At 41.0% G+C, this 26,975-nt stretch overlaps 1 protein-coding gene and 1 long non-coding RNA gene across 2 annotated transcripts in view; one reads left to right on the forward strand and one right to left on the reverse strand.

Annotated features, from left to right (window-relative positions):
• Positions 1–9,917, forward strand: part of LOC143560995 (uncharacterized) — a 43,949-nt gene extending 34,032 nt beyond the window's left edge. The window contains exon 3 of the long non-coding RNA XR_013140218.1: positions 9,701–9,917. This is a non-coding gene — a long non-coding RNA (uncharacterized LOC143560995). The remainder of the gene's footprint in view (positions 1–9,700) is intronic.
• A 2,782-nt stretch (positions 9,918–12,699) lies between these two features.
• On the reverse strand, positions 12,700–13,254 carry LOC143560998 (uncharacterized). The gene has a single exon (XM_077049166.1). The coding sequence runs from the start codon at positions 13,252–13,254 to the stop codon at positions 12,700–12,702; it is 555 nt and encodes a 184-aa protein (XP_076905281.1).
• Between the last annotated feature and the right edge of the window lie 13,721 nt (positions 13,255–26,975).

Genomic DNA, 26,975 nt, shown 5'->3' on the forward strand with positions numbered 1-26,975 from the left:
TGATATGGTTTTAGGTTAAATTATCTGACAGGAAGTTTGCCTATTTTTGCCTTAATTTCACTGTTTACCGGTGTCCTTTAGACTGTTCATAAACCACCCCGTGTACTTAGATGCATTGAGATAGTGAAACTGACGGGTTAGCTATTTTTTAGGGAAATTAATCATAGTTGGTGAACTGACAGGTGAACTAATAAGCCGGTGTTTTTACATGATCTCTAAGATTTCTTTTTAGGTGACACATTGAGAGTGATTAAGGATCCATTAAGTTTCCTAGAGCTTCATACCTTTAGATTCCCGGCTCTATTAGCATTTTTCCCGTAACCGATAAAAGCCCGAGTCGTCACAATTCAGATTCCTTGCCTAGGTAACTCTTGCTCTCATTTGAATTTACGAAAGTTTTTATTCGGTAATTTAATTTTCTAGTTTAATTTACTTTAATTAAATAATTAGTTTAATTAATTATTATTTTTTAAAATAAAATAAATAAAAATCCAAAAATATATATTTTCTTAATTATTACTTTAAATTATCTTTTAGAACTAGTCTCGGTAATTTAATAAGTGTCTCTAGGGTTCGATATTTCCGGTCTTCCCATAGCTATTCTACACCCGATAGGTTCACTTGCCTGTTGCTAGTGGTTGGTTTAGGGTATTCTAGGTTTTTATTACTCGTTGTGCTTGGTCATTATTTGTTAATTTTTTATATACCACTTCGTGCACATCAGAAGCAGAAGCAAAAAGTCTTCAAAGAACTTTTGTGTAATAAAGCTTCTTGGTCTCATTTCATTGGTCTCTAAGGCAAAGTCTCGCTTAATCGTTCATCGATCTTTTTTCTGTAAGGCCTCGGGCCCCATGAATTCCGATTTCTGTTTTTTGTTTGTATTAAAGTGTTGGTAGCTTCTAGCCTCGAGCTGGAAAGTCTCATGGGGGTACTATAGATATAACATAATTCTATAAATGAGACTCAATCTATACAATCAATCAGTATGTGCAATATACCGGTCTTTGCGATATGCTCTTTCAAAAAGATCACAGATCTTCCCGCTTAGCTGCACTGCTCTCTGAGCTCTTTTGTCCGCTATCGCTTCCTCTAGTACTAGCTCTGATCTCTCTTCAGCAGTTGCAGTACGAGTCTTTCATTCATCTCCTGCCCTTTATAGTCGTAATCGCTAGAAACTCTATATCATTGGCAATTAATTGGCATTGACGTAATCTTTTTTCTCCTGTCGGAAGGGGGTCCTGTCGAAAGCAAGAAAAGGCATTGCAAATGGTGTGCCCTTACTCTAATTATAAATAAAGCTCTTTTGCACTCTTGGCCAGGCCTGTAACAAGTATCTAAAAAATGTTTTCTTTTCGGCCGGTCAAAGCAATGACTTGAGTGAGTAAGGAAGTAGGACCTTTTTACCCCGGCTGTGAGTTATTACTGACCCCTCTCTGTCTCTCCCCCGCGCTGTGAATGAAGTGAGTAATTCGTTGGTGCTTGCCCTTCAGTAAGTAGTTCGGATGGCTGGATACATGCTACACGCTCTGCCACGCTTGCCTGACCGCGAGAAGCCTTAGGGTATAATAATCTTTAACAACAATTTGAGAGCATCTTTGGAATTGAAAGAAGGGGCTAACCTAACTTTCACTTTCAAAAACAGAGAAAACTGGACTTGCACTTTAAGAAATGGAATTGCGATGAGCCAGAAGTTAGAATATCGCCTAACCACCTGTCTCCGTCTCCCGTAGTTCCCCCCAGAAACATCCGTTTGCCTACTTCTACTCTGGCCGGGGGGTAACAGTCTTTTTGAGAACCAAGTCGCCCTTGAGGAAGACCTTCAGAAAACCCCTCTAACTCGGGGAAAGGAATTCAAGCCCTTAAAATGAGTCAAGTCTATGATAGGTACCAATAGTCTTTATGGTGCGCTTACCCCTTATGCAAAGCACCAATGACTTCGGTCTTCTGAAAGGGGCTTAGGGCATATCATCAAAGAAAGAATCCCTAGGAAGGGGGTGGAGCTGAGGTTAGAAAAGGTTTCTCCTGCTGTTGCTAGTTCTTCCGTTGTTGGTAGTTCCTCAGGTAAGGTTGTTTCTTTTTCAGAGCTTTTTCTCATTAAGGGTGGAGATACCGGCGGGGCGTCTCCAACGTCACCGTAAAAAAAACTTTCAAATATACCGGCAAGGTCTGGTCATCCCTTTGTCTAGGCAAACTAAATAGGCTTGAAAGTGAGTGGATGGGGGCTCCGAAACTGAGCTGAAAGGACTCAAATATGAGAAGAAGGGGCTCAAAGTTGAGCTCGCTCCCTGATTTTGCCAATTGGACGTTTGTAGATCTAAATATCGTGTAGGCGTTTGCCATTTTCTTCTCATGTTCTTCTACGCATGCTTTGAATGCATCCCTGTGAGTCTGTACGAACTCGGGGGTTATCTCCCATCTCAGCTCCGTCATTTTCCCTTTTTCGGCTCTTAACCTTAGGTTCTCTTCCTTTGTCTCGTCTTCAACCATTATCGGCCCCTCAGTATCTGGCTGACTTCCCTGAGACGGATCTGTCTTTGGCAGATTTGTTATTTCTTCTTCTGTCGTTACCGCTGGCGCACTTACATCGTCAGAAATGGGTTTGAACGTCGATGGCGTACTGTCTGTATTCCGGCCGGTCATCTCGTCTAAAAACTGTGGGTGGGACTGCTATTTACACAGGTCCCATGGATGGCGCCAATGTTGAGACCTCGAATGAATTATATAGATTATGTGTGTGCGTGTGTTAGGTCTAGGTGGTCGTTTAAGTCGTAGGTGACCGTTTACCGGTGAGTGGAGGGTATTCTGTTATATTTGGTGAACATGAATGTATTCTATTCAACATGCCCATATTACAAAAAAGAGTATGTTACATATATAGGGTCCTGGAGGAATCTTTTCCTGGGACCGTTACCCTAGGCTCTAGTCTATTATTCAGCGGTTATTTCCCCTCCCTCTTACTCTTGCAGGAGGCTCGCTTTTGTCTGCTGGATATGCCCCTTGCTCCAGGATTAGGTAAGCTTCAGCTCTGTCCAGTGTCAGCTCCTATAACGACTGGTCCTTTGTTGACTTGGACCTCTGTCCTATTATGCCTTCTTCCTTCTGGGCTTGGGCCCATCTACTGGGATGGTGGCATATTAGTTGTTTAGTGGGCCATAACCAAGTTCTGAGAGCCAAACTCCTAGGTAGGCTCTTCAGTACCAAATGAACCATTTATCCTTATTAACTCACAAGAATATATCAAGAATGTAACTTTCTTTTGAAAGTCAAATCTGGACAGAATCCGCACGAAAATCGTGACCAAACCGGAGCGGTGATGGCTTCCAAACTAACACGTAAAACTACCTAAAACCGAATCCAAAGCCGTGAACTAAACCATCCAATTTTGTTAATATTTCGAGCACTTGCACGAATTATTACCGGGTTGAAGCTCTAAAAGTTATACCTTGTGCATCCCCGAAACCGTGGCTGTATATATGGCCAATTGGTAACTCGTTTAAGTACAAACTAGGTTGGAAACGAACCCGACATGTGACCTCATTAACTTCTGGACATTAAACCTAACTTCCAGAAGTTAAACATACTTATTTAAGTCAATAAAAAAGGTATAAACTGGCCCCGAGAGGTAATACTAAAACCGGACATTAAAAACCTTTTGAACCTTCACTTTTGTAACCCGTTTAACTACGAAACAAACCTGGAAACCTAAGTTATATTATAACATCTTTTTACAGCCCTAGACATATTATTTTGATAAGTTATAACCTGGCTCTAAATCGTTTTATATAATTCATCGCTTTTAAAATAGAATTAGAGCTCAAACGGGCCAAAACCAGGGCCATACACGCAAGAGCAGCCCTAAATACGTTCAGCCCTGTATATGTTTCTTAAAACATATGAAAAGTTCAAACTACTTATTTTAATGTATAACAACTGGTCCTAACATGCTTGATAACCAAAATTGAGTTTTGTTAAAAATATAGCATAAAGGTGCTAACGGGCCCAAACCGAATTGAAGCCATTGTTTGGTTTCCCAACACCCTAACGTCAATATAAAATTTTTAACAAGTCATTACCAAATATTAGAACGGGTCCAAACATGTTTTGTGCTGAAAAACGAGTCTTAGATGGATATTGGTAGCCAAGGGTATTTTTGGGAGTTAACTTGAACCCAAATCAAATAAGTTACAAAACAAAGAGTTAAGAACAATATATAAAGGAAACTAATATTAACACGACCATGAACTTAAAATTTCGCAATATGTAGCCTTTAGAAACGAAGCCAACTTGTAGGCGTTCGGCAACTCGTTTAAGTGAAAACTAACTTGAAAACCAACCCAACATGCTACCTTATTAACTTCTGGATATTTAATGAAATTTACAGAAGTTGAATATACATATACATGAGGCCTTAAACTTGGTAAAGACCAGCCCCAAATATTAATAATAAAATGAGTACAAGAAATCAACCAAACGGACATTTTGGTGACACGTTCGATAAGAAATAATCCGTGCAACCAAAGTAATAATATCATATCTTTTTGCAGCCCTAGATATAATATTTTAATGTTATATAATCTGACCGGAACCATTTTGCATGAATCGTCGTTTTTAAAACCGAACTAAAACCCGAACGGGCTAAAACCGGGCCCGTTAGCGAAACTGCACCTATGAACAATCTTTCAAAACCCATGAAATGCCAAAACAACTTATTTTTATTTATTATTGCAGGTCCTAACTTGTTAGATGACAAAAGGTGAGTTTTTGTTAAAAACATAACGAATGGACATTTTCGAAAACGAGTTATTTCTCAAAGTCTGAAAGTATAAAAATAAGTTTATAAAACATAAACTTACAAATTAAAATGTCTCAATATACAAGTATACAAGCTTAAGAATAAGTGGATTTAGAAAATGGCCCGTTTACAAGCTTAAACTCGTTGTTTCGTTGAAAACCGAGAACGGGGCAACTTTTATAAATTAAAATGCTTCAAAAACATAAAATGGATATTTTTTAGATAGAATTACAGAAATTTTCTTTTATGTTTACACTCAATTTCACTCATTGTTCTTTATCTTTAAAATTAATTTGTTTTTTCCTTTACGTTTATAAATGTTACACCGTTTGTCCTTTGACCCTAACCAAGATAGTTTTTCTCGTTAAGTCGGAACATGTGCAAGACAATTGAGGGTATCTTTGTAATTTCACATATATATTTAATAATAAAGAAAAATAAATATATTTTAAAGGAACTCTCTTTATTCTACCGTACTTACACCACCACCACCACCACCACCACCACCACCACCATCCTCTCTTATAAGATCCAAAACCACTTCACAAACGAAGGGGGCCGGGCTCAAAATGTATACAAAACTTCACAAATGAAGGGGGCCGGGCTCAAATTTTCGGCCGAAAAAGGCTAAACTTACACTACGTATAAAAATTTTCGGCCAAAAACGGGTAAATTTACACTACTGCGAAAAAAACAGAGGGGGCCGGGGCCACCCGGGCCTCAATGAAGCTTCGCCCTTGCGGTCACCATCATCCACCGCGGCCACAACTTCTCCCTATAACGCACACCATGACCACTGTCGCCGGAGCCAAATCGCACTGGAACACTCTTCTTCATAACCTTTAACAGCTCCAAATTTTGTTTTCTTCATCTTTCAGTTTCAGTTTTACAAATTTTGAGACCTAATTGTGGTTTAATTTTGGATAAAAATGGCTGTGAAATCCTAGCCGATATCCCTCCTCCATCCTCAAATACATCATTACCAACCAAAATAACCCAGATTCTTCCATATTAGCCACTAGATCGAGTATTGAAGTAAGAACAGAGAAGCCATCAAACCCAAGCTGCCAACCACAAAACTTAACAAAAAGCAACACCATAAAGGCGAAACTCTGTATTAACATCATTAATCGGTAAAAACAAAACATGCTCCATGGATTTATAAAGTCAAAACAACCGGAAATTGCAAGAAAAGTGGTTGGGTTTTGTGAAGACAGAACATACTCCATAGGCTAGGGTTTTGTGAAGATGATGAAGGAAGTTAGGGTTGGGTGGGATGGTGCGGTGGTATGATGGCGGCGGCGGCGGCGACAGGTGGTGGATGGTGATGGTAGAGGTGAGAACTGAGAGAAAGAGATAGGCGATGAGGGAGAGAGAGTGATGAGAAAGAAATAAATAAGGTTTTGTATTTTTCATTTGTGTTTTAATTTTTGTAATAAAATAGTTATAAGATCAAAGGGGAGGTAAAATTATTATTATACCCTCACATGATCTTCAAATGACCAGACTTAACGACATAAATAGACGGGGTTAGGACCAAAGGATAATCGGTGTAACATTTATAAACGTAAAGGACTAAACAAATCAATTTTAAAAATAAAGGACAATGAGTGAAATTGAGTGTAAACATAAATGACAATTACTATAATTCTGACTATTCTTAAAGAAAGTTATATTTAAAATTACTCATCATAATAGTATAAAGCAACTTTTATGGATTTGAAATCTCTTTTGTCGAGATTTGACATTTAAACGCAAGTTACGGTAAAACCAACATAAGCCAAACAAGCATTTTGAAAAATACTAAAAAAACATGAAGATTCTAAATTTTAAAAATAAGTATAAGTTAATAAACCATGACTTGAGTGTTCTTATTCCCGAAAAATTAACTTAATCTTTAACTCGATTTTGGTCGAAACGAACGCTAAACGAAAGCATGGGGACTAAACCGGCACAACACCAAGCTTGTTGAGATATCAGACTTGGATATAAATCATTCTATAATATATATACATATATATATATATATATATATATATATATATATTTCTGGAAAATAAGAAGTTTCAATTATATAGTATTCGTTTATAAAAACTATTCTTTAGAGACATGTCATTAAACACACCCGACAACACCGGCGGTAACCCGACATTGTCAACCTTTGTAAACTCAAGTCAAGATATGGTTGTATTAAACAAGAATCATTCTAATCCTGGTATGAATAAAATACTAAATCTTTATTGTCATACGGTAACCGGAAACCTAACCGAAAGCCCGAACTTTCCAAAAATGGAGACTTTATCGAAACTCGACAAATGAACCAAGGTAACTAAAACTCTCGGAAGCTGAATTATATACCTAAACACAAAACATCAATCTTTCGAAACTCGAGGCACAAAACAAGCTTTCGAAACCATGAAAGGTTTAGCTTTAACTCATTTCAATGGCGGATGTAGGTTAATGCTAAGGGTTGCCTCTGCTACCCCTCAACTTCTTGTCAGTAGTGTAAAAAAATAAAATTTGGGTAGATTTTCGTGTTTCATTACCCTTGAAAAAACTAACGTAACCCTATGTGTTTTAAGCTCAACCAATTTAAAAACTCCACCCAACTAAAGCCCAAACAAAGATGTAAAGCCCAATCAATAAAATTCATTAACCATTAAAATAATATATGTTACACTTAAAATAATATATATACACTTGTTAGATGTTGGCTTGAGTGACATCTTTTTGTGAAAAAAATACAAGATTAAGATGTTAGATATGACGGAAGGTTATGGTAATCAACGAAACCGAAAGAATATCATTACTAGTCGACATCATTTTGAGGTTGAAGTTTTTAATACCGTTTTGGATATGCAAATTCAAAAACTTGGAAATAGATTTAGTGAGGTCTCAACTAGTTTGATAGAAAATATATCCGGTTTAAATCCTTGTGATTCATTTTATATGTTTGACATATTGAAGATAGTGATATTTTCTAATATGTATATGAATGACTTTAGTAATGAAGAAAGGTGTATTTCAGGTGATCTCACGACCTTTTATCTCACTTTGAATTAATATGATAAATTTGAAAAATTGGGTGAAATATGTGACATTGCTCGTGTAATATTGGTGGAAACCGGAAAACGCGTCACTTTTCATTTGGTTTATCGTATATTAAAGCTAGCGTTTGTTTTACCGGGTGCAATCGCAACCGTTGAAAGATGTTTTTTCTAAAATGAAGCTTATCAAGACGGATATACGCAATCGAATGGGTTATGAGTATTTGAACAATGTTTTAATTTGTGCGGTCGAAAGAGAAACTCTTGACAGAGTAAAAGAAGAGGATGTAATGGCTCGATTTCAAGCTTTTAAAAACCGAATGAGAGAAATATGCAACCCATGTGTTTAAATTTATTTATCATCGTGCTTCTATTTTTGTTTCGTTTACCCTGCATGAAATATGATTAAAAAATTTTCTTTAAATGTTACCCCTGACATTTGGTTCTAGATCCGCCACTGCGTTATTTTCTTCCAAACTGCTTACGAGTTTACTGTTTACTTTACTCTTGGGTTGTTTCTTAAAAATATAAACCAACTTGGTCTAAATATGTAATGTTAGAACATTCACAACCCGTCCCCTATCTCTATCTCAATAATTACACTATAAAACACTACATTTCTCTTTCCTGTTTAATTAAATGATACTTTTTATACTTTTATCATTACAGTTTTTTCTCTCTTCTACTCACAATTAATTCAACAAATATTAAAAATAAATAGGGCAAAATTTGTTTCCCTAAATTTACAAAAATTCAATACATATATCTCTCTACCCTATAATTTACACTCACAATCTTTCAAAACTCCATCCTATAATTTACTTATTCCCCTCACATAATTATGGGGATGGGTTGAGAGGGATGAGCGTGAGACAGTACCCGTACTTGTACCCGTACCAAAAATCAATAAAAACACGTACCATTACTCATACCAAATTTTTCGGTATGGTACGAGTACGGGTACGAGTATTGGTACGTGTATTTTGGTACAATACCCATTTTTGTACCACTTTGCTTTTTTATTTCCAAATTTTCGACGATCTTGAAACCGGAACCAATACAAGTAAACAAAAAACCTGAATTAGTCCGGGCATCGGTACTTGCACAGGTACATGACGAGTACCAAATTAGTACAGGTACCAAATTGGCTATCAGTTTAATGATAAGATAGTATTGAAGAACCCTAACTCGGTCGCCGACTTTAACTCATTTGTTTGTTGGTTCGTGTCTTGGATGTTATATTATTTAATTTTGAAGAAACGTTTGATAGTTGTTCAATAATAACATGGTTGAAGAATTTATTTTACATATTAGATATGAAGAATCTCAAATAAACCCTTATATAATCCAAACAGGTACAAAATACCAAATGTACCCGTACCGTACCCGTACCTGTACCAAAATTCAACAAAAATGAGTACCAATACCCGTACCGAATAAGCTAAATCGGTACGGGTACAAGTAAGTGTACGAGTACGGTATGAGTATAAGTACGGGTATTTGGGACAAAATGTTCATCCCTAATTGAGAATGCTTTTACAAAAGACCCCGATTTTAGAGTTTGCTTGTAGCCCCTGTAAACAGTCACTTTCTCATACAAACTACTTGAGTTTTAGTTCTTATATATTTTTGGGAAAAAACATAATTCAACTTTGGCCAGTTTATACTTTATATTTAAAAAGCAATCTTAACTTTAACAACAGGTACCCAGTATCTAAGCTATTGATTTCTCAAGTTATGAAATCTTTTTCATTATAGTCTAATGCAGTTTTCTGGGCCAAAAAAAGCTACTTTTATAGATAAAAGTTGGACCGAGTTTTGATTTCTCAAGTTAACCCTTCCTTTGGCAAAACATGGACAGCCTTATCTCCATGAATCAAGGCATTGTCATGCACTGAAGAGGGCTAGAGGACCCGGTGGCCGCTTTCTAAACACAAAAAAATTCAACAAACCCAACCTTGTAACCAACAAGATAACCACTTGGGACCCGGCGGTACATGCTCGGATATCACAACCGCCTCTAATGAGGACAACTTTTTCCGCCAGCAAGAACTCAAGTTCTCCATCTACGATTCCCATGCACACGTTCAGAATACTAGTCACATGGATTTTTTTTACTATTGTTAATGCGTTGTTGGTGTAATTGAAGACTTGGACCGTCTTGTACTTGCTTAAAGTTCAGAACATGAATCAAGATTATGTCTTGAACTTCTTATGAGCTTTTGAAGTTGTCAAGAAATAATATGTGATGAACAAATTATATCGTCTTACGTGGTTACATTTACCTATTTAAGTTTTCAGAAATGAGATTTAATCTTAAATGTATATCATTTTGGTGTAACAGATCCTTAGTAAAAGATAACATTTAACATCATTGTTCCTTAAAAGGAATTATTGGGAGTGTAATGTTTTGAAAACCAGGTTTGACACTGGATTGTTCACCCTACCCAATTGATCTAAAATCTAATGATATTCTTTTTGAAGTTTTGTTGTGAGGTGGTTTATTTTTTTTTTTTGAACGACAAACAAAATATAATATTATAACAAGAATAGCACAAGCTAGCAAGATGCTAGAAACGCTAAGTCCACCGAAACAATGAAACAACATGACCACACCAATCTCAATACCTTTATTCCACTAGTTACACACTTACATTTTATACAAAATTAAACGCACACCACCTTTCCCATGTCAACCTGGCCACTTGGACCTATTTTTCACCCACAAAAAATTTTAACGCTTTTATCTCACCAATCACACAACTTAGAGTTGTCGGCTTCCTTTCGAACACCGCGAGATTTCTCACTTTCCAAATACACCAAATCGCCGTCAAGCAAACCGCATGAAACATTTTAGCATTTTTTTTCGGTAATAAAGAGTATTTATACAATTCCAATAGATCACGGGTGGAAAAGACATAGATACACGGAACCTTACACCAAGTAGCAATAATGCTCCAAACCGATTGCGCAAATTGGCAAGAAACAAACAAGTGCTCCGCCGACTCAACATCCTTTTCACAAATCGGACATACCATCGACCCTACCACCACACCATGTCTAGCCAAGGCAAATAACACCGGTATTCTTTCCATTTCCGCTCTCCAAGCTAGGATCCCCACCTTTTTTGGTACAAAATTATTCCATTCGATAATATAGTTTTCCCCCACATTCAAGTTCATTGCAAATTTTTGTTTTAAACTCCTAACAGAGAACGTCCCACTATCATCCAAATCCCATACAAGCTTATCCTCACCCTCATATAAACAAACTTGTTGGCATGCAATTAACAGTTCACGAAGTTCATTTATTTCGACCGGCGACCTAGCCCAACCCCATTGTCTGCAAAATTCCCCCGAGTACATCAGCAACCGATCAGATACTTTACAACATTTGTTGACTTCTAACTGAAACAGTGACGGAAACCGAGCATAAAACACCGCTTCACCGCACCACCGTTCAAGCCAAAATAGTGTGTTATTGCCACCTCTCACCTCCCTCTTTAGTACAGTACTTAAATCCACACCCATCTCAGTGATTTCACTTGAGATTTTTACTATATGTTTCCATGCACCCGTCAAAGACATCTTCGCCGGAACGAATGACCACGGATTTTTCGTGTGATGAAAAGCCCAAATAATGCTTCTCCACAAGCCCTCTTTCTCATTTTTGAACCTCCACCACCACTTCGCTAGCATAGAAAGGTTAGTTTCACGTAACGAGCATAAACCGAGACCACCTTTGTTTACTGGTGTAACCACTTTATGCCAAGCAACCCAATTTATTTTCGCCTCCTCCTCCAACCCACACCAAAAGCACACTCCCCGAATTCTATCGAGTTTTTCTAACACCCCCTCAGGAGCCTTATATAGTGAAAAATAATGTGGGTAGAGAATTAAGAACCGACTTTATTATTGTAAGCCTCCCTCCGAAAGAAAGCATTTTAGCTTTCCATATGGACAACTTCTTTCTAAACATCTCCACCACCGGATCCCATGAGGCCACCACATTCATGTTTGCACCGACTTGTAGTCTAAGATATTTAAACGGGAGAGGACCCGTCTTACACCCAATCATACTTGCCAAAGCCAACCTTTCCGGGGCATCTACCCGTATCCCATAAATCCAACTTTTAATGGGATTGATTTTTAACCCGGACACCAAATAAAAGCACCTTAGAATTCTACGAAGGTTCTTTACATTTTCGACATCCCATTCGCCGATGAATACAACATCATCTGCATATAAGAAATGATTTACTACCGGCCCACCCCTCCCACACTTTAGGCCCTTAAAGATTCCGACACTGCAAGCGCGTTTCATAATACATGTTAACGCTTCCATTGCTAATACAAAGTGAAATGGTGACAAAGGATCTCCTTGTTGGAGACCCCGATAACATGGAAATTCCTGCGTAAGGGAACCGTTAACAAGCACCGACGACGTTCCACCCATCAAGATTTCAAATATCCATTTACTCCATTTACATGGAAATTTCATTTGCTCAAGTACTGAATCTAAATACCTCCAATTCAACGAGTCATATGCCTTTTCAATGTCAACTTTGAAGAACATCCCCCGTTTTTTCGCCTTTTTCAACCATGCCACTATTTCATTCAAAATTAATGGCCTGTCAAGAATACTCCTATTAGCTAAAAAAGTCCATTGCTCGATCAACACCAACTTCCCGATCACCATCTATAACCGACTTACCAAAACCTTTGAGATGACTTTGTTTATGCAACCAATGAGACTAGTTGGTCTATAGCTTTCCAACCTTTACCTTCGGTATTAAAGCGATAAAAGACGCAAGAACACCGATACTTATCCTCCCAGTTGAATAGAATTCATTAAAAATATTTATAAATCTCCTTGAAAACAATTCCAGCACCTTTTAATGAATCTAAAATTATATCCATCTGGCCCGGGCAATCGGTCACCTTCACAATCCCATACTGCGTTTTTGATTTCCGAGAGTGAGAACGGAACTACCAACCCATTCGCCTCCGCATCATTCAACGAACCGATCCAGGCACAAACTATCTCGGGCCGCTTCAGCAGAGGTTCCAAAAATCGAGTGGCAAAGTGATTGAAAACTTCCCTTTTTACCACCACAGGGTCCAACACCCACGCCCCATGAACCATTAAGCCATGCATCTTATTGGAAGACAGATTTGCATTAAGAATACCATGAAAATAAGATGTATTATCATCTCCATCCATGGCCCACCTAACCCTTGCCTTTTGGTGTAGATCTTTCTGCTTCTCTAAATCAACTGCCTCTACAACAGCCAAACATTCTGCCCGCATCTCCAGCTCCTGTTGTGATAGCGGCCTTTGCTCGGGAACCGCCTCTAAATCCATAATAAATCGTTTTCTTTCTTCATAATCTCCGTTCACCTCCCTCTTTCTCATCTCTAACCACCTCTTAATTCTGATTTTTAGCCACGGAGTTTAGTGACTAACGCCAAATCAGCTGGCCCGTTGAATCTGAACCGAGCACATTGTGTTTCCACAAAATCGATAAAACCCGGTATCTCCAACCAGCTATTAAAAAACCTGAAAGGAATATGGCCATAATTAATCGGCATTATACCAAGGAATAACGACCGGTGATCCGAGCATCCTTTAACAAGAACATTCAAAGACGCAAGTGGCCACATATTCATGAAGTCTTTACAAACCAGAAACCGGTCAATTTTACTAAATTTGTCACCTCTATCCGACGCGTATGTGAACGCCCCACCTCCCATACTATATTCACACAACCCTGCTTCGCTTATAAACATGTTAAATGCATCAGCGTTTGAGGCGACAAACTCAGAATTTAACCGCTCCGAAGCCTCTCGCACCTCGTTAAAGTCTCCCGCGAACACACATAACCCACTAGCCGACCTTCTCATCTGTAATAATTCCCCCCCCCCCCCCCCCTAACCTCCTTCCTTATATAGGATCATTTGATGCATAAATGTTGAATATAGTTATTTTTACTCATGTAGCTTAATCATACCAGTAACCATCATAAACCTCCTGTGCTTGTACACCCCACTTTTGGCAAATAAAGTTGGATCCCAAACACACAATAATCCTCCCGATCTAACCACCGCATCTACTTTATCGAATTCAAAAATCGTTCTACCCCATGCCTGATTGACATGAAAAAACGATGAATCCCGCAACTTATTTTCTTGTATTACTAAAAAATGTGCACCATGACATGTCTTTAACCCCCGAATCCACTCTGTTTTCCTGGATTCGTTAATCCCCCGAATATTTATTGATAAAATATTCATTGGCAAACGTAAGATCCCCCTTCCTCCTGAATTGTAGCCCGAACCAACTCCACATGTTGTTCTAATTCGACCCCAATAAATTGTCCCACTTGAATTGTCTTCTCAACTTCACCCTCAATCCCCTCCATGGCACCAGCATCTGGCGCACCCATCCCCACTTCTGTCGGTGTCGGTTCTTTGTTTTCATTGTTTTCATCTATAGCCACCCCCATAGTCACACCCCTCGAATCCCCTTCACACTCTCGTGGTGTTACGGACTGAAACCATTGCAAGGTATGAGACTTGTCCCACCTCGGTTGTATGGGCAACTGATGTGGGGTTTATAAGCCAAATGGGTTCCCTCACCTATTAGACTAGTATTTTGGGTTGAGTTCTTCTGTTTGGCTTGTAACATTCGTATCAGAGCCAACCTCGGAGTGGTGTCCTGGAGGAACCCAGCCGTGACCAACGAGGACTCGGAGTGGTGGCCCACGGAGTGGTGGCCTGGAGTGAGCCATCCGTGACCAACGTGGCATTGACAAACGAGGACGTTGGCCCTTAAGGAGGGTGAATTGTTACGGACTGAAACCATTGCAAGGTACCATATCGGTTGTATGTGCAACTGATGTGGGGTTTATAAGCCAAATGAGTTCCCTCACCTATCAGACTAGTCTTTTGGGTTGAGTTCTTTTGTTTGGATTGTAACAGGTGGAGAATGACTTTCATCTACCACCTCTATATACACTTCTAAGTACACAAATTGAATAAATTCCTTCACTGGTATTGTTCCCAACATGATTTGGAAAAAGCTCTTGTGACATGTTGGACCCACCACCGACAAATACATTCCTTAAGTCGGATCAAGACCCACCAGCCAAATCCATAACTGGGCTTGTGGACCCAGTGTTCTAATCCTCATGGGCCTTTTCCTTGATAATATTAGTCTATTATGGCCCATTTCAACTACTACATGCCCATTATCTCTACGCAACTCAACATTCAACCTATCAGACTGTGTTTTCGGGGGAGTGTGCACACTAGCCGACTCTACTCCAATTTTCCCCATGCCCGTCGCCATCTCATTACCAACCCCATGCAAACTCTCGTTCCGATCATTAGCTACTTTTTCACTTCTCGAGTTTCAGGAAACTTTTCGTTTTCCCGGTTCACCGGGCCAAGCTCCCCATCACCGACGAACTGATTATCAACATCTATAACCAAATAATCATCTTTCACCTCCTGATCCACCAGCTTCATGGCATTCGTTTCTAAGCTGGTGTGGACCTCCGGACGCGACCTCACCCTCCACCCTTAACGGATATGTAGTGATCAACTTACCTTCTATTACCGGGAGCCATGGGTTTACCTCTTCGGAAACCCTGTAACACCCTTGGCAAACACAACATCGTCCTAATCTTAGGCAAATCCCATATCGGTCGTGGACAAGAGAGATCCTTGGTTCATAAGTAAATGTCCTGCCTTTTCAATCACAAACGCTTAACTGTGACATTCTGTGGATATGAGACACATGTAGCTCTGATACCAATTCATAGCATCGCAAGCTACATGTGCCTCATATCCACAGAACGTCACAGTTAAGCGTGTTTAGGTGGAAGTAGTACTAGGATGGGTGACCTCCTGGGAAGTCTCCATCTGGGCGACCAAAAACAAATCCATGAGCTCTTCGTGGGCAGAGCGGACAATATTGGTGGTGTGAGGGCCGGGGTGTTACAGGTGGTATCAGATCCACTCTTGTGTCGTTCGGGATGATGGGACACGCCTCATCGAGGACGACACCCAATCTTCGTTACCACATAGTCTCTCCCGACAGAATTGTCCACTTTTTCCCATGAGCAGTCACACAGCCATGCAATTCTTCCAAACTCCTCCCAGGTCTTCTCATAAACCATGCTGTCCCGAATATGGATCGGGATACCGGTTATCCATAAGCATGCAATTTGTTCAAAATGTAAGTCCTCGCCTTTCCATTCGACAACCGACATCATGTACTTTTCCCAAATTGGTTTCTTGTTCAAAAAGACTTTTGCGTTTGATTCCTCGTTGAAAAGTAGTATCACCGAAAATCCCCCAACGTATGATATCGCCGCTTCTGGAAACCCAAACTCTTCGAGCATCTTCCGGATTTTAGTAATTGACTTTAAACACTTTGCAAACCCCAACACTGACCTTCCGACCCAATCCATTGGTGGTGAACACTGACTTTCATTCACCGCAACAACTTTTTTGCCTTTCACCTTACTTTCCATACTTGCCATTGCAACATCTTTATACGATGAACCACCTAGAATCGGGTTATTCCTAATCTGTTGTGTTTCAGCCTCGTTGTTTACCGGTTTGTATACTCACTCAACCTTCTCCCCAGCTGCTTCATGCGTCTTCTTATCATGCTTACCAAACCTAGCGACAGTCACACCTACTTTAGCATTCCTGATTTTGACCGTGTTTAACTCTTTTAACATTGTTTGGACATCTGCCACCCTCTTAAATCGAATGAAACCGAAGTAGTTCCCATACAAATCCATTTTCTTGGCAACATAGGCATCCGACATCACCCCCAAGGTCCTGAATTCCTCCCATAGATCGTTCTTCGCCCCCCCCCCCCCTCCGGCAAGTTAGAAACATAGAAAGACATTTCACCACCTTCCCCGGCATGTTATCTGCCTTTGCTCCGCCTTCTCACCTCTCTCCTCTTCGTAGCCATAACCAAATTTTGAGGTGGTTTATAGTATAAATTCAGAAAAATGATTTATGTCTGATACCATCTAGATATAATGGTAGGAAGTTATTCACTTTTTTTATAAGTTGAAATTAATAATAAAATAACAATAATGATACTCTCGTTATTATATTAGTACAATACCGTAAACAAAACGAACTATAACTAACGTAAAAACTTATGTACCTGATGATTCTTGCATCTTGCAGATGATAGGTAGTTGTTTATTTTGAACATTCCCTTATAAAAACACTCTGTCTCAATTACTCCAAACATAAGTAAACTTGGATCTAATTAGATGTACTCTCTTTGGAATGACATGAAAAATCATTTCAAGGCGAGCGCATCCTCACTATGCCTAACTAATTCAGATTCTAGCGAACTAGCATATGAGTGTGATCACTAGATTAACTCCTTATAACCATTGGCTACTCCACGGTCACTTGTCTGCAATATTTATTTGGATTAGTTATATTCTCAAATTTATATATGAATTTCACATCTAATTATACAGATTTTAACCGGATTTAATTACATATTCCTTTGATTTTGATACTCTTTTTTTTTCGAACAGAAAATGTTACTCATGTTATTTTATACCAATAGTCCTAAATTACTACTCTTGCCCATGTTTGAACTTGAGACCTCCAATCTAAGAGGCATGTGCCTCCACTTAATTGGTTGTTTGTAGTTGTTTTGAAGGAGATGGGTAGAATGTTGAATGATTGGCCGAGATCTTGATGATATGGACATGATTGTATGAAGAATGGAGAACTTAATTAGACCGTATCGTGTGTGCATGTATCAAGGAAACCTCATATCCAAGATTTGGTCATTATTGGTCCTGCCTTTATTTAAGTCAATACTATTAATCTTACATGGTACATACCACCACCTTCACACATAACCTATCTTGACTATTTAGCCATCACGACGACTCATTTAGTAGGGATGGATTTCGCTATGTTCTAAGGCCACCTGGAGCTAGAATGTGTCAGTTTCAAGAGGATTGGTCTAAAGTCTAAACCTTGTTGATTGAGAATTTGGATTGTTGGGTAGAAACAATTCTTCACATGTGTTGACTTAGGGTGTGTTTGTTTGTATCTAAATGGGACTGTTCAGAGGGTAAAGTCTGAATCGCTCATACATCTCATTGTTTGTTTCATTAGAATGTGTCATCTGAATGATTCTCTACTCCTCTTACCGATTCAGATTGAAAACAAATCTGAATGGAAAAGAGACATAATTACCCACCGTTAGCTCCTTCCTTCTCCTTCTTCTCTTCTGGCTACTCCGGCACAACACCACTATTCTCGCTCGATTTCAGCCCGATTTCAAACACAAACAGCTATGATTTTTGATTCACTACTCGATTTATGCTCTTATCTTTCCCCACCCCTCGTCGATTTCTGTTTCATGACCTCTATGGTTCGAACGGCTAGGCCTAGAAGCTAGGGTTTATGGTTTGAATGGCTAATTGATGCTCAGTGTATGCTAATTGATATTCAATTTGGTTGAATCTTACTTTTACTTTCATGGTTTGTGTCCGTCGCATATCTATTAATTGGTTCATTTTAGGGGTGTTCAAGGTCCGGTTTTAGGTTAAACCGTGAACCAAACCGTTAGTAACGGTTTTTTAGTATCGAAAACCGTAACCGAACCGTTGAAACTTAAAACCGAATCAAACCAAACCAAACTAAACCAAACCGTTATAAACGGTTAAACGGTTTGGTTTCACGGTAAACTTCAAGGTTTGTTTCATAAAGAATGGTATCTTGGACCAATTTCTTTTCTGGATAACAATTGTTATTAGACCCGAAAGAAAAAAAATACAAACAGAAACTGAGTAAATTTTGATGAGGAACTGGTTATGCATATAAACGTCCATATGCAGACATGCAAGCACACTTGGTTTACCTAAATTCATTGTTTATCTGCTTATGCATTTTATCACATAAATTTTTCACTCCAAATAAAAATAGACCAGATAGTAGACAACCAAATTTGAGTGTCAAGTGCTCAATTCCAACAACCCTTCTTTTTATATGTACACGCATATGATTTTGGAGATTATTAAGTTCTATTTCAACTATTAAGTTACCTAGCATGGTATTATTTTCTATTAAGCTAATAAAAAAATTATCTTAAAAGTTATAACATTAAGTGCTACGATTTGTTCCGGTTTTATATGACGGGGCTGTCTGGTTGGCGGGTTATAATCAATTTGCGAACGAGTTAAACAAGTCATAAACGGGGGGCTGTCAGACTAACCTGATACTTTTTGTATTACTAATCGAAACTGGTGAAATTAGTGAAAGAGAAGAAAGTTACCGAGTTTTTTTAATTGTAGTGTTTTTGGTATATTGTATAATTTTTTATTTTTTTTGCAATCAAATGGATGAACATATTGATAGGTACACGGTTAAATTACTCAATTTGAAGTTCATGAGTTTGTATATGGTAATTTTGTTTAGTTTTGGCAGCAGCTAGCATGAACGTAGTTCACACAGGATAAAAATGGAAATTCATCTGACAAATGCAAAGTTAGTTACTGCCATGATATTTTATTTTCTTTTTATTTCTTCAGTCGCACCCACGTATGCAGAATGGGTTGTTGCTGTAGGCAATGATCAGGTGCAGTTAGGAGACGGTTGCATTGTGCCGAAGAATGCAGATAAAAAAGGGTGAGAAGCAATACTCGGCTTGTTATTTTTGTCCCAAGAAGTTATTAGGAACAAAGTTCCATCTTCGGGATATTGTTCTGGTATGCAACCATTTGATTTTGTAGCTAAATGTTTTGATTTGACCTTTTGGGATTAGACCTAACCAATTGACCCGTTTGTCCCATTTCAGGAAAGAATCCAAGGTCTAGAGAAACGTGGAGTTTTAAATTTTTAACATTTGCTCTTTGGTGGATGCATATGCATTATTGATGTAATAATGTGTAATTTGGATTTTCTATAATGTTTTGTATTTTTTCTTATACTTATTTATCATTCGGAGTTCTAAACAGATACATTTCATTCAGCATAAAATAGTTCAGAGGGTATGATAGTCATTTTGTACAGCTATATTCAGATGTTCAACCAAACAGACTTTAACTTGTTCAGATCTTACTGGCTCAGACTCTCTTAACCATTCAGACATCTTTATGATTTAGCACTTAATGGTTCAGCAATTGCCAAACAACCCCTTAGTTGGTTTGACTCAGTGTTGATATAAAAAAAATCTTTTTTTCTTTTATCATCAATTGATGAATATTTATGTCTGATATAGTTACTTCCGGTCGTTAGTTTGTGTGGTTAAATTATGTTTCACATAGTTAGAGAAATTTCATCACATAAATTGATGAAATGAACATTAAAATATGATTAGTATCTGCTTTCTTAATTTTTGTTTTCAATTGTCATCTGGATCACTAACTGGCAACTAATCCACCGTCACCCGATCATCTCCATTCCAATCTTAGTAGGAAACCCACCATAGTCCATAAAAGAGAAAACATTTGACTCAACCCAGAACCCCCTATTTTTTTCTGTCACAAATGAGACTTGAATTTCAAACCTCCCCCTTTTAAATTGAAGTCTTTGAGTGTCTCATCACAACTATTTTAAAAAGTGAATTCTTAAAAGGGTTTATTTTTTCAATGTTATAAAAAAACCTAGGAATTTTGCCGAATTTATACACAAGTCTACGTGCCTTGTTTTATTGTGATGAATTCTTTTTTACTTTTAAAACTTATCCTATAGATTTTATTTTTAAAACAAAAAAAACAAAATTGTTTTTGCAAAATTGTTTTTGCATAATTTAAAAATAACAAAAACATCAATATTAATAGAACGGCTCCAATAAATATTATATACGCAACTATAAATAGATTGGTAACAGAATTCTGACATTGCAAGAACATGAAAAACATGATGCTCATTTCATCTCCATGATTTGGCAGTTTAAAGAAAGAAACATAAAAACAGGGTTGTTCATATTAATCATATGACATCCAAACCAAAGCATGGCTTGTTTCTTCTGACTCCTTAAATTGCAAGAAAATTTTGCAAAGGTCTATGAAGAAACACTAAGTGACCCGGTGCAGATTATAGATAATCTGGGGGTTAAGTAATGTTTCCCACGAGAATGAGGTCCAACAGAGACGGTTGTTCTTCAGGGGACCTGCAAAACAAACACCGTAAGCTCGTCACTGAGAAGGGGGGGGGGGGTTCCTCCTTGTGACCACCCTCCGGCGTGAGAATCAGACTAGATTGCTCTGAATATAAGTGTATATTAAGAGATTGCTAGATAACAGGATAGCAGATGATCTTACCATTCCAAGATGTTGGAGTATTTATAGCCGAAGGTAGGTTTCCTAGAAGGTACAGCCGGCTGAATAGTATTCCTGTTCTACCAACAGTGGACTATGCACAGGCCATACTGGTTGGTGGATAGGTTACGGCCAACAGTAACAAAGTCGGCTGCACTATTCCACCAACTGTAGATTATGCACGTCCCACCTACTGTGGATTATACGCAGGCCATGCTGGTTGGTGAATAGGTTACGGCCAACAGTAACACTATTCTACCAACTGTAGGCTGCGGACGCCCCTCAGTAAGAGTTGGTGAGTAGGCAGCGGCTAATAGTGACAAACAGTACTAGAGGGTGCTCCTCCTCGTACTGTTGTTGGTGAGCTGTCACCCTGTGATTGGCTCATGGGTTGTTCTGGTCAGATTGTCTGTCCTATCCATACCTTGGTAGGTATAGTACAAAAGATCTTTCAGAATCATACGGACTGGCTCATTTTGGCGGGATTGTTCCCGCCTTGCTCATTCCTTTATGTGACTACTGAAGTAGCTATTGTCTTGTGCGTGTAGCCCTGCTGTCTGCGGGTAGCCTTCCCTGATGGCTTGTATCCGCAACTGCGGGAACAGGCGGGGTACTTCACCATTGGGAGGCTTTCCCTGCGTGTACAGCTTGCGTACTGCGCGTAAGGTTCTCTGAGCATGGTGGGTCCTGCGGGAGCAGATGGCCTTTGCGCAGACGTCCCTGTTCAAGGTGAGTCTTGCGGGACCAACTGGGCTCTGCTGGGACCTACCTCTTCAAGTCCCCCCAGTCCAATGTTCTTCTCATGAATGTTTAATAAAGTGAGGTGAACTTTTGGACTTTAAGCAAGGGGTTTTGAAAAAGGTTCTTAGTTTTAAGGTTCTCCGTGGGGATTCTTCCCGCGGGTTTCCTAATGTCACTTGCAAAAATTCCCGATTTTTTTGCTTGATCTTTGGGTATGATGCGGGTAGGTATGTAACCTCCTCGCAAGTCAGGAGCGTTGAGTCCCACTTGTGTGGATTCTCCCTGAGGTTTTGGTAGTTTTGAACATAGTGATCAATTATGTTAAAACCACCAATTCCATCCTGGAGCCTCAAACAATGTAGTTCTCGACGTTCCCGCTATGCGGGGATGTTATTTCCGTTTCCGCAAGCATTGCCCAGAAGATCCTTCTTGGTTTCAATTCCCTGCGGAGCGCTAGGTATGTGAAGGGTTTTGCCTTAACACTGTACCCGCGCTCGTCTTACGGTTACTTTACTTTCAAGGTACCCCTGGCGTCAACTCCCTGCGGGTGCTAGGTATGTGAAGGGTTTTGCCTTAACACTGTACCCGCACCCGTCTTATAGTTACTTTGTTGCCGGGGTATTCTTGGCTTCAATTCCCTGCGGGTGCTAGGTATGTGAAGGGTTTGCCTTAACACTGTACCCGCATCCGTCTTATGGTTACTTGGTTGCCAAGTTATTCTTGGCTTCAATTCCCTGCGGGTGCTAGGTATGTGAAGGGTTTTGCCTTAACACTGTACCCGCATCCGTCTTACGGTTACTTGGTTGCCAAGGTAAGGGGTATTTTCCCGCTTACTTTTGAATCTTTTTTGAATTTTGAATTTCGAAATTCGAAGAGTTGGTGGAAAGATAGGAACAGTCCAAACATCTGAAACGTCGTGCGACCGTTTCTTCTGACTGTGTCAGGACGTGCAGGAAATTATGGTGACGTGACAGTACATGGTCATTCCAGACGCTTTTTCAGGCGCGTGGGCGCGATTTTTCGGGCGCGTGGCCGCGAAATTAATGGTACGCGTCCTGTCAACAGCTGTTGTCAGCCTGCTTTTTGCCACGTGTCATAGTTTCATTGCACCTTCGATTTCTCTCTCCTCCGCATTAAATTCATCGCATTAATTGCGATTAGTATATAAAGGGGGAGAGGGCTCCTTGCAATCCACACCTTCACCCTTCTCTTCTTCTTCTTAGCGATTTCCGGCAAATACTCCCCTTTTCAGGCAAGCATTTTCCCGAAATCGCTCTTTCTGCAAAATGTCTTCTCGTGATCTTGAGTCTTCGGCCGATGATAAGAGTACTGCTGGTGAGTGCCAGTGTGCTCTGCCCGGCGATCAGTACAGGTATGTTGTTAGGAAGTTCATGCTCGATCCTTTCGAGCCTGAGTTTCCTGAACCCCATCAGACCGTGTACGATGCCCCCAGAGGCAAGATCGGGGTTTATGCAGCATTCTTTGTCTATGGGAATCTTAGGTTCCCATTGACAAAGTTTGTTTACCGTGTCCTTGAGAGGCACGGTGTGCACCTGACCGAGGTGCATCCGATGGCGATTGCCAAGGTTCGGCACTTCGAGTGGGTGTGCCGGATTCTGGGCATTGAGCCCTATGTGGACCGCCTGATGACCTTCTATACTTGGAGGTGCATCCAGGGGTGGTACACCCTGACAACCCGGATCAAGGGTTTGAAGATTTGCGCGACCGAGCGCAGTCTCCGATCGTGGAAGCGGGAGTTCTTCTACATTTCTGCCCGCGCCATCCCCATTGCCATGAAGTTTAAAAATGGCCAAGCCATTCTGAGCCACCACGCCACCAACTACTAGGAGGCGGAATGGTTTGCGAAGATATCCCGGGTCCAATCTCCGGTTTACCGGTTTGCGGAGTCCGGGATGGTGATGCTGGGGATGAGCCGGGTATGGAAGGAGGCGTCTCAGGTTCCCATCCTTCTCGAATACGGTTTGAACTCTACTCCTTATGGTATGTCTTGTCTTTCTTGCTGATATGAGTTTGTCTTCTAACTGTTTCTTTTCTTTCAGAGGGGAACAATTTGGAGTCGCTCCTGTACCCGCGGGAAGCTGGCGGTCCCGTGCGGGTGGGTACTCGTGCTCTTGACGAGAACGAGTTGCCCATCCTGGAGCAAACAGCGGATCGGTTTGTGGAGGTCTATCCGCTGGGCCACGAGATCCTGAGCCACCGGCGGCCAGGTAAGGCGTTATTCTCTCCTCCACCCCTCAGTGCTGTACCCGCTGCTGGAATTCCTGACATCCTGTCTTCTTCTGAGGAATCCGCAGATGGTCCTCCGTTAGTGCGGAAGAAGAGGGCTGCCGGCGGGAAAGGGAAGGAGAAGGCGGCCTCCACAGCCGATCCAGTGCTCCTATCTGACACTGAGTCAGATAGTGAATAGGTGGCGGGGAACCCCGGTGGTGAGAAGACCACTTTTCCGGAGGCTACGACTGTTACCTCCGGAGAACAAATGACGACGACGGTGACCGGCATCAAGAGACCGGCTCCATCGGGTTCGTCCCCGCCCGTCCGTACGTTCAAGCTCAAGAAAACCCGTAAGTACAAACATCCTTCTTATCTTTGTAGATTTCACTTTATAAATTTATTGACACTTATCTTCTTGTGCAGGCGTGGATGTTGACGCATTCCAGGGTGGAGCGCAGAGGAGTACCTCTCCGCCGATGACGGTAGGCTCGGTCAGCCTACCTGAGGCGACGACCCAGGCGCCTGCGCCTGCTTCCGCTGGATCAGTTGCTCACTCCTTTGAGCCGACTGTTCCAGCCGAGATGACGTCACCGCCGGTGGTAAGTGCGATTTTTACAGCATCTTTCACCGAGCCGGCGGTTACGATTGCCGCAGATTCTGCGGCGGCGACCGCGACGGCGACCACGGCGGCCGCTACTATGCCTCCGCCACCGGCAACGACGGCCGGCCCATCAGGTACGCGCAGGGCTTCTCGCCAACCTTTGTCACCTTCCCATCTGCCCGACCTTTTGGATGGATTTCCCTTAGGTTCAGGCGATGGGTTCGGTGGCTATCGGCCTGTGATCGACCCTACAGGTGCGTAGGGTTCTTTTAGCCTTTATATTTTTTCTTCATCTTTTCCTAACTGCTTTGTTTCTTTTGCAGTGTCGGATTCCAATGAAGTGTATGTTCCGCGATGGAACATCCGCCGAGGAACAACCCTTCGTACCCCTGTGGAGTGCGTGGAATGGGCTCGCCACGCTGCTCCCCATGGTGCGTTGGGGGAAGTCATGGCTAGCTACCAGGAGGGTAGGCTAACCAATGAGCTTCGGGTTCTCCAGGACCGGATGCAGCCGCGCGTCGAGCTGCTTTGTCGTGAAAACGACAAGTTGAAAGCAGCTCGCGCTAAGGAAGTATCTCAAGGGCGGGCTCTTCGGGAGGAGAACCAACAATTGGCCGCAGCTGCTGCGGAGAAGGAGAAGGCCTTCAAGGCCCTCGAGGTTGAGGTTCAGGTGCGACTCGAGGCCCGCTCCAAGGCTGCCCAAGCTGTTAACGAACAGCTTCGGCTGGCTAAGGAGACTGCGAGGAACGCAACCGAGAGGGCCACCAAGGCTGAAGCCGTTGCTGAGCCTTTACGCGTGGAGAATGAGGAGCTCAAGGCCAAATTAGAGGCTCTCCAACGTGCTCATGATGCCTTGGCGATGGAAGATGCCAAGAAGCTCCAGGAGATCTTGGACCAGAGGGGCGTGCTTGACCATACCGAGCGGAAGCTTAAGGGCGTCGAAGAGGCTGCCGCAAAGGAAGTTTTACTTGCCAACCTTAACAAAAGCGAAGCCGAACGCGCCTGCACCCAAGCTCAAGCCGCCCTTCAAGAAGCTCTGGTTGCCAAGGAATGGCTTCTTCGAGAAGCGTTGTCTCAGGTAAGTCTATCTTCATGTCTTCACGCTTTTCTTTGTAAATAGGGTGTTGACACTTGTATATTTTCTTATGTAGGTTGTGCATCGGGTCTTCTCAGAGACATCTTACGACGATGCAATGAGCGCAGCCCTCAACGCTTCTCACGAGGATGGGGAACGGGTCGGCTTCCTGCTTGGTCTAGGGTTTGTTGAGAAAGGCGTCCCGCCATCCAACTTCCCTTTGTACAATGTAGATACCGAAGCCATATATGACCAAGCAGTAAATCAATACGCCGCCTTCCCGCATCCGGTGGTGGAGAAGGTGAATGAAATTGCTGCTGCTGATGATGGGCTACCTATCCTTAAGGCTTACCTTGAACAGCCACGCTCTACTGACGGCGCTGGTCCAAGTGGAAGTGGCCCTGAAGCCTGATCCTGAAGATCCCTTCCCGCTGCTAGGATAGATTTAGTTTGTATAGATTTACTTTCTTGTAGGCGGGTAGTTACCCGGCCATTCTTGTAACGAATATTTATGAAATGTAAATCTTTGTGCGGCTAAGACCGCTCGATTCATTGGATTCCTTGCTTTATAAACGTTATATGACTTACATACTTTAGTTTAAATTAGCAATTTTCCAAGTGTTTAGAATAAGTTAACCTTTGAACGTGGTAGATAGGTGTGAAGTTTTGCTTCCTCTTCCGTGATTGTGCGGGTAGGACCGTCACTTGCACGTAGTAGGATGGCTAAACTTTACCATCTGACCTGCGTGTAGGTTTACCTTATCTTTGAGGATAAGTTAACCTTTGAACGTGGTAAATAATATGTGTGAAGTTTTGCTTCCTCTTTCGTGATTGTGCGGGTATGACCGTCAGTTGCACTTAGTAGGATGGCTAAACTTTACCCATATCTGACCTGCGTGCAGGTTTTTTTTTTTTTTTTTTAGGATAACCTTTGAACGTGGTAGATGATAGGTTGAAGTTTTGCTTCCTTGTTCGTGATTGTGCGGGTAAGACCGTCACTTGCACTTACAAGGATGGCTAAACTTTACTTACATCTGACCTGCGTGTAGGTTTCCCTTATTTTTAACGTTGTGTTTATGCGGGTTTTGCCGCCTTCCACACGTAACGACTTACTTCTTCCCGTTTATGCGGTAAATACCGGCATCAGTGGGAAGTTCATA

This window comes from Bidens hawaiensis, unplaced genomic scaffold (genome assembly GCF_021521415.1).
Source record: "Bidens hawaiensis isolate Kalapana, Puna unplaced genomic scaffold, B.hawaiensis_p1.1 tig00020521_1, whole genome shotgun sequence".
In the NCBI taxonomy this organism is placed as follows: domain Eukaryota; kingdom Viridiplantae; phylum Streptophyta; class Magnoliopsida; order Asterales; family Asteraceae; genus Bidens; species Bidens hawaiensis.

Bases quoted from the DNA above. Each gene is read 5' to 3' on its own strand.
- LOC143560998 (XM_077049166.1), bottom strand. From the start codon at position 13,254: ATGAGAAAGAGGGAGGTGAACGGAGATTATGAAGAAAGAAAACGATTT.